Source organism: Oncorhynchus clarkii, chromosome 33 (genome assembly GCF_045791955.1).
Source record: "Oncorhynchus clarkii lewisi isolate Uvic-CL-2024 chromosome 33, UVic_Ocla_1.0, whole genome shotgun sequence".
NCBI classification, from domain to species: Eukaryota; Metazoa; Chordata; class Actinopteri; order Salmoniformes; family Salmonidae; genus Oncorhynchus; species Oncorhynchus clarkii.
In genome coordinates, this window is record NC_092179.1 from 37,008,163 (window position 1) to 37,018,162 (window position 10,000).

At 42.7% G+C, this 10,000-nt stretch overlaps 1 protein-coding gene across 1 annotated transcript in view; it reads right to left on the reverse strand.

The window, feature by feature from the left end:
* LOC139393214 (xylosyl- and glucuronyltransferase LARGE1-like) overlaps positions 1-10,000 on the reverse strand; it is a 163,295-nt gene that overhangs the window by 56,222 nt on the left and 97,073 nt on the right. Inside the window, exons 5-6 of the mRNA XM_071141656.1 lie at positions 2,831-2,954; positions 2,003-2,174 (exon numbers count right to left, since the gene is read on the reverse strand). Coding sequence (XP_070997757.1) covers positions 2,003-2,174; positions 2,831-2,954 — 296 coding nt within the window. The remainder of the gene's footprint in view (positions 1-2,002; positions 2,175-2,830; positions 2,955-10,000) is intronic.

Genomic DNA, 10,000 nt, shown 5'->3' on the forward strand with positions numbered 1-10,000 from the left:
GGGTGAGAGGTAGAAAGGACAGGCTAACTGAATGGGTGAGAGGTAGAAAGGACAGGCTAACTGAATGGGTGAGAGGTAGAAAGGACAGGCTAACTGAATGGGTGAGAGGTAGAAAGGACAGGCTAACTGAATGGGTGAGAGGTAGAAAGGACAGGCTAACTGAATGGGTGAGGGGTAGAAAGGACAGGCTAACTGAATGGGTGAGAGGTAGAAAGGACAGCTAACTGAATGGGTGAGAGGTAGAAAGGACAAGCTAACTGAATGGGTGAGAGGTAGAAAGGACTGGCTAACTGAACGGGTGAGAGGCAGAAAGGACAGGCTAACTGAACGGGTGAGAGGCAGAAAGGACAGGCTAACTGAACGGGTGAGAGGCAGAAAGGACAGGCTAACTGAACGGGTGAGAGGTAGAAAGGACAGCTAACTGAACGGGTGAGAGGTAGAAAGGACAGCTAACTGAATGGGTGAGAGGTAGAAATGACAGGCTAACTGAATGGGTGAGGGGTAGAAAGGACAGCTAACTGAACGGGTGAGAGGTAGAAAGGACAGCTAACTGAATGGGTGAGAGGTAGAAAGGACAGGCTAACTGAATGGGTGAGAGGTAGAAAGGACAGCTAACTGAATGGGTGAGGGGTAGAAAGGACAGGCTAACTGAATGGGTGAGAGGTAGAAATGACAGCTAACTGAATGGGTGAGGGGTAGAAAGGACAGGCTAACTGAATGGGTGAGGGGTAGAAAGGACAGCTAACTGAATGGGTGAGAGGCAGAAAGGACAGGCTAACTGAATGGGTGAGAGGTAGAAAGGACAGCTAACTGAATGGGTGAGATGTAGAAAGGACAGGCTAACTGAATGGGTGAGAGGTAGAAATGACAGCTAACTGAATGGGTGAGGGGTAGAAAGGACAGGCTAACTGAATGGGTGAGAGGTAGAAATGACAGCTAACTGAATGGGTGAGGGGTAGAAAGGACAGGCTAACTGAATGGGTGAGGGGTAGAAAGGACAGCTAACTGAATGGATGAGAGGTAGAAAGGAAAACAGTGTTGAAACTGAAGTCCCCTAGAATGGACTGTAACAGGGTTGAAACTAAAGTTAATGAACAGGGTGAGGTATGAACAGGGTGGGGAATGAACAGGGTGGGGTATGAACAGGGTGGGGTATGAACAGGGTGGGGTATGGACAGGGTGGGTGTTGGCTAGTTGTGAAGCATAATGTGAACTGTTAATGAAGATTGATCCAAAGCCCATCCAAAGGTAATACACAGTGGGCCAGAAAGGGAGTCATTAATCTCTGGAGTCCACCTCCTCCCTCCCCCCAACCTCCCTCTTCCTCCTCACAGAACAACAATAACCAAATCATCAATTTTATTTAAATTCACGTCCTGAATAGACTACTCAATTAGGAACCAAACGTAGCCTAGTGGTTGGAGCGTTGGGTCAGTAACCAGCAGGTAGCCTAGTGGTTGGAGCGTTGGGCCAGTTACCGGAAGGTTGCTGGATCGAATCCCCGAGCTGACAAGGTAAAGAAATCTGACGTTCTTCCCCTGAGCAAGGCAGTTAACCCACTGTTCCCCGGGCCCTGAACAAGGCAGTTAACCCACTGTTCCCCGGGCCCTGAGAAAGGCAGTTAACCCACTGTTCCCCGGGCCCTGAACAAGGCAGTTAACCCACTGTTCCCCGGGCGCTGAGCAAGGCAGTTAACCCACTGTTCCCCGGGCGCTGAAGACGTGGATGTTGACTAAGGCAGCCCCCCCGCACCTCTCTGATTCAGAGGGGTAAATGAGGAAGACACACTTCAGTTGAATACATTTAGTTGCACAACCAACTAGGTATCCCCCTTTCCCAAACAGAAGAAAACTTACTTGAAACAGGGAGGGACTAACTGACCTTGTCCAATAAGAAACACTCATTTTAGTTTTGCTAGTGGGTCCTAATGAATACAACCCCCTTAGCAGAAGCAACAGGAAGCACAATTACACCCCAACAGGAAAGGATGTAGTCGCCTCACCTTTGAACTTGTGGAAGACGGCCCAGAGCTCAGCGATGTCCGTAGCGAAGGTGATATCTGTGTCCAGGACGATGACTTTCTGCAGGTCTGGGGGTAAGGTCTTGGTGAGCACCAGCTTCATCAGACCGTAGATACCGGAGTAATGCTTGTTGGGGATCCACGACACCTCAGCCTGACAGAAGAGAAGGAGGTAGAGGGTTAACAGACACGAACCAGACAGTCTTGTTGAGGAACCATGAAACCTCCGGTATCAACAGACACGAACCAGACAGTCTTGTTGAGGAACCATGACACCTCAGGTATCAACAGACACGAACCAGACAGTCTTGTTGAGGAACCATGACACCTCAGTCCAGATTAACAGACACGAACCAGACAGTCTTGTTGAGGAACCATGACACCTCAGGTATCAACAGACACGAACCAGACAGGAGGAACCATGACACCTCAGTCCAGATTAACAGACACAAACCAGACAGTCTTGTTGAGGAACCATGACACCTCAGTCCAGATTAACAGACAGTCTTGATGAGGAACCATGACACCCCAGTCCAGATTAACAGACAGTCTTGATGAGGAACCATGACACCCCAGTCCAGATTAACAGACAGTCTTGATGAGGAACCATGACACCTCAGTCCAGATTAACAGACAGTCTTGTTGAGGAACCATGACACCTCAGTCCAGATTAACAGACAGAAACAGGATGAACAGAGGATGTGTGTGTTTGAGGAGGTCAGATGGAGAAAGACGAGGTACAGAATCTCTCATGTTGACGACAGAAGGAGTAGTGGGGGGGGGGGGGAGTCGGCTGTAGATGTGTCTCACCTTGAGTTCGTCTGCATCATAGAAGTCCACCCTGACAGCAGGGACCATCCAGGTACGGAACAGAGAGGCTAGGATCTGCTGGGCTGTAGAGTCCGTTATGATGTGGAAGTGGAGAGGGTTTCGCCTGCAAGACACACGCACACACGCACGCACACACGCACACACGCACACGCACACACACACACGCGCACAAACAGAGGGATAAGGTGAGACTCAGAGCATAAGCGCAATACTTTAAAGTATATTTAGAAAAGAACATGAAACATCAATATAAACACACAGAACAACATGAACCCTCTGGATATAAACACACAGAACAACATGGAACCTCGATATGAACACACAGAACAACATGAAACCTCTGGATATAAACACACAGAACAACATGGAACCTCTGGATATAAACACACAGAACAACATGAAACATTAATATAAACACACAGAACAACATGGAACCTCGATATGAACACACAGAACAACATGAAACCTCTGGATATAAACACACAGAACAACATGGAACCTCGATATGAACACACAGAACAACATGGAACCTCTGGATATAAACACACAGAACAACATGAAACCTCTGGATATAAACACACAGAACAACATAGAACCTCGATATGAACACACAGAACAACATGGAACCTCTGGATATAAACACACAGAACAACATGAAACCTCGATATGAACACACAGAACAACATGGAACCTCTGGATATAAACACACAGAACAACATGAAACCTCTGGATATAAACACACAGAACAACATGAAACCTCTGGATATAAACACACAGAACAACATGAAACCTCTGGATATAAACACACAGAACAACATGGAACCTCTGGATATAAACACACAGAACAACATGAAACCTCTGGATATAAACACACAGAACAACATGGAACCTCGATATGAACACACAGAACAACATGGAACCTCTGGATATAAACACACAGAACAACATGAAACCTCTGGATATAAACACACAGAACAACATGGAACCTCTGGATATAAACACACAGAACAACATGGAAGCTCGATATAAACATACAGAACAACATGGAACCTCTGGATATAAACACACAGAACAACATGGAACCTCTGGATATAAACACACAGAACAACATGAAACCTCTGGATATAAACACACAGAACAACATGGAACCTCTGGATGTGAACACACATAACAACATGGAACCTCTGGATATGAACACACAGAACAACATGGAACCTCGATATAAACACACAGAACAACATGGAACCTCTGGATATAAACACACAGAACAACATGGAACCTCTATATAAACACAAAGAACAACATGGAACCTCGATATAAACACACAGAACAACATGAAACCTCTGGATATGAACACACAGAACAACATGAAACCTCTGGATATAAACACACAGAACAACATGAAACCTCTGGATATAAACACACAGAACAACATGAAACCTCGATATGAACACACAGAACAACATGGAACCTCGATATGAACACACAGAACAACATGAAACCTCTGGATATAAACACACAGAACAACATGGAACCTCTGGATATAAACACACAGAACAACATGGAACCTCTGGATATAAACACACAGAACAACATGAAACCTCTGGATATAAACATACAGAACAACATGAAACCTCTGGATATAAACACACAGAACAACATGGAACCTCTGGATATAAACACACAGAACAACATGACACCTCTGGATATAAACACACAGAACAACATGGAACCTCTGGATATAAACACACAGAACAACATGGAACCTCGATATAAACACACAGAACAACATGGAACCTCGATATAAACACACAGTACAACATGGAACCTCTGGATATAAACACACAGAACAACATGGAACCTCTGGATATAAACACACAGAACAACATGAAACCTCTGGATATAAACACACAGAACAACATGGAACCTCTGGATATAAACACACAGAACAACATGGAACCTCGATATAAACATACAGAACAACATGGAACCTCTGGATATAAACACACAGAACAACATGGAACCTCTGGATATGAACACACAGAACAACATGAAACCTCTGGATATAAACACACAGAACAACATGAAACCTCTGGATATGAACACACAGAACAACATGAAACCTCTGGATATAAACACACAGAACAACATGAAACCTCTGGATATAAACACACAGAACAACATGAAACCTCTGGATATAAACACACAGAACAACATGAAACCTCTGGATATAAACACACAGAACAACATGAACCCTCTGGATATAAACACACAGAACAACATGAACCCTCTGGACACACAGAACAACATGAAACATCAATATAAACACACAGAACAACATGAACCCTCTGGATATAAACACACAGAACAACATGGAACCTCTGGATATAAACACACAGAACAACATGGAAGCTCGATATAAACATACAGAACAACATGGAACCTCTGGATATAAACACACAGAACAACATGGAACCTCTGGATATAAACACACAGAACAACATGAAACCTCTGGATATAAACACACAGAACAACATGGAACCTCTGGATGTGAACACACATAACAACATGGAACCTCTGGATATGAACACACAGAACAACATGGAACCTCGATATAAACACACAGAACAACATGGAACCTCTGGATATAAACACACAGAACAACATGGAACCTCTATATAAACACAAAGAACAACATGGAACCTCGATATAAACACACAGAACAACATGAAACCTCTGGATATGAACACACAGAACAACATGAAACCTCTGGATATAAACACACAGAACAACATGAAACCTCTGGATATAAACACACAGAACAACATGAAACCTCGATATGAACACACAGAACAACATGGAACCTCGATATGAACACACAGAACAACATGAAACCTCTGGATATAAACACACAGAACAACATGGAACCTCTGGATATAAACACACAGAACAACATGGAACCTCTGGATATAAACACACAGAACAACATGAAACCTCTGGATATAAACATACAGAACAACATGAAACCTCTGGATATAAACACACAGAACAACATGGAACCTCTGGATGTGAACACACAGAACAACATGGAACCTCTGGATATAAACACACAGAACAACATGACACCTCTGGATATAAACACACAGAACAACATGGAACCTCTGGATATAAACACACAGAACAACATGGAACCTCGATATAAACACACAGAACAACATGGAACCTCGATATAAACACACAGAACAACATGGAACCTCTGGATATAAACACACAGAACAACATGGAACCTCTGGATATAAACACACAGAACAACATGAAACCTCTGGATATAAACACACAGAACAACATGGAACCTCTGGATATAAACACACAGAACAACATGGAACCTCGATATAAACATACAGAACAACATGGAACCTCTGGATATAAACACACAGAACAACATGGAACCTCTGGATATAAACACACAGAACAACATGAAACCTCTGGATATAAACACACAGAACAACATGGAACCTCTGGATGTGAACACACAGAACAACATGGAACCTCTGGATATGAACACACAGAACAACATGAAACCTCTGGATATAAACACACAGAACAACATGAAACCTCTGGATATGAACACACAGAACAACATGAAACCTCTGGATATAAACACACAGAACAACATGAAACCTCTGGATATAAACACACAGAACAACATGAAACCTCTGGATATAAACACACAGAACAACATGAACCCTCTGGATATAAACACACAGAACAACATGAACCCTCTGGATATAAACACACAGAACAACATGAAACATCAATATAAACACACAGAACAACATGAACCCTCTGGATATAAACACACAGAACAACATGAACCCTCTGGATATAAACACACAGAACAACATGAAACATCAATATAAACACACAGAACAACATGAACCCTCTGGATATAAACACACAGAACAACATGAACCCTCTGGATATAAACACACAGAACAACATGAAACATCAATATAAACACACAGAACAACATGAAACATCAATATAAACACACAGAACAACATGGAACCTCTGGATATAAACACACAGAACAACATGAAACATCAATATAAACACACAGAACAACATGAACCCTCTGGATATAAACACACAGAACAACATGAACCCTCTGGATATAAACACACAGAACAACATGAACCCTCTGGATATAAACACACAGAACAACATGAAACATCAATATAAACACACAGAACAACATGAACCCTCTGGATATAAACACACAGAACAACATGAACCCTCTGTCAGACAGAATCACAGCCAGTGTTTTGGTCTCTGCTCTGGGCTGTCAGACAGAATCACAGCCAGTGTTTTGTATTGCCTCGGGTCTCTGCTCTGGGCTGTCAGACAGAATCACAGCTAGTGTTTGGTCTTGCCTCGGGTCTCTGCTCTGGGCTGTCAGACAGAATCACAGCCAGTGTTTTGGTCTCTGCTCTGGGCTGTCAGACAGAATCACAGCCAGTGTTTTGGTCTCTGCTCTGGGCTGTCAGACAGAATCACAGCCAGTGTTTTGGTCTCTGCTCTGGGCTGTCAGACAGAATCACAGCCAGTGTTTGGTCCTACCTCGGGTCTCTGTTCTGGGCTGTCAGACAGAATCACAGCCCTGGGGGGTAATAAATGCTGTCACATAAAGCCCAGATACAAGGTCTAGACCCAGGATGACATTCAACAGGGATGACAGGATAAACTCCTCGGCGATAATGGATTCCATTCAGAATATTCTTAAAAAAGAGACTGTGTATTTCTGGGGTGAAATATCTCGCTTGGCTCTGTAGACGGGAAGCTGTTATGACATAGCAGATGACATGATTTATTAACCTTAACAATGTGTGTGATCCACAGAATAACAATGTGTCTGATCCACACGGAATAACAATGTGTCTGATCCACACAGAATAACAATGTGTCTGATCCACACAGAATAACAATGTGTCTGATCCACACGGAATAACAATGTGTCTGATCCACACAGAATAACAATGTGTCTGATCCACACAGAATAACAATGTGTCTGATCCACACAGAATAACAATGTGTCTGATCCACACGGAATAACAATGTGTCTGATCCACACGGAATAACAATGTGTCTGATCCAAACAGAATAACAATGTGTCTGATCCACACAGAATAACAACGTGTCTGATCCACACAGAATAACAATGTGTCTGATCCACACAGAATAACAATGTGTCTGATCCACACAGAATAACAATGTGTCTGATCCACACAGAATAACAATGTGTCTGATCCACACAGAATAACAATGTGTCTGATCCACACAGAATAACAATGTGTCTGATCCACACAGAATAACAATGTGTCTGATCCACACAGAATAACAATGTGTCTGATCCACACAGAATAACAACGTGTCTGATCCACACAGAATAACAATGTGTCTGATCCACACAGAATAACAATGTGTCTGATCCACACAGAATAACAATGTGTCTGATCCACACAGAATAACAATGTGTCTGATCCACACAGAATAACAATGTGTCTGATCCACACAGAATAACAATGTGTCTGATCCACACAGAATAACAATGTGTCTGATCCACACGGAATAACAATGTGTCTGATCCACACAGAATAACAATGTGTCTGATCCACACAGAATAACAATGTGTCCGGTTCACACAGAATAACAATGTGTCTGGTCCACACAGAATAACAATGTGTCTGATCCACACAGAATAACAACGTGTCTGATCCACACAGAATAACAATGTGTCTGATCCACACAGAATAACAATGTGTCTGATCCACACAGAATAACAACGTGTCTGATCCACACAGAATAACAACGTGTCTGATCCACACAGAATAACAACGTGTCTGATCCACACGGGAATAACAATGTGTCTGATCCACACAGAATAACAACGTGTCTGATCCACACAGAATAACAACGTGTCTGATCCACACAGAATAACAACGTGTCTGATCCACACAGAATAACAATGTGTCTGATCCACACAGAATAACAATGTGTCTGATCCACGCAGAATAACAACGTGTCTGATCCACACAGAATAACAATGTGTCTGATCCACACACAATAACAATGTGTCTGATCCACACACAATAACAATGTGTCTGATCCACACAGAATAACAACGTGTCTGATCCACACAGAATAACAAAGTGTCTGATCCACACAGAATAACAATGTGTCTGATCCACACGGAATAACAATGTGTCTGATCCACACAGAATAACAACGTGTCTGATCCACACAGAATAACAATGTGTCTGATCCACACAGAATAACAATGTGTCTGATCCACGCAGAATAACAACGTGTCTGATCCACACAGAATAACAATGTGTCTGATCCACACAGAATAACAATGTGTCTGATCCACACACAATAACAATGTGTCTGATCCACACAGAATAACAACGTGTCTGATCCACACAGAATAACAACGTGTCTGATCCACACAGAATAACAACGTGTCTGATCCACACGGAATAACAATGTGTCTGATCCACACAGAATAACAACGTGTCTGATCCACACAGAATAACAATGTGTCTGATCCACACAGAATAACAATGTGTCTGATCCACACAGAATAACAATGTGTCTGATCCACACAGAATAACAATGTGTCTGATCCACACAGAATAACAACGTGTCTGATCCACACAGAATAACAACGTGTCTGATCCACACGGAATAACAATGTGTCTGATCCACACAGAATAACAACGTGTCTGATCCACACAGAATAACAACGTGTCTGATCCACACAGAATAACAACGTGTCTGATCCACACAGAATAACAACGTGTCTGATCCACACAGAATAACAACGTGTCTGATCCACACAGAATAACAATGTGTCTGATCCACACAGAATAACAATGTGTCTGATCCACACAGAATAACAATGTGTCTGATCCACACAGAATAACAATGTGTCTGATCCACACAGAATAACAACGTGTCTGATCCACACAGAATAACAACGTGTCTGATCCACACGGAATAACAACGTGTCTGATCCACACAGAATAACAACGTGTCTGATCCACACGGAATAACAATGTGTCTGATCCACACAGAATAACAACGTGT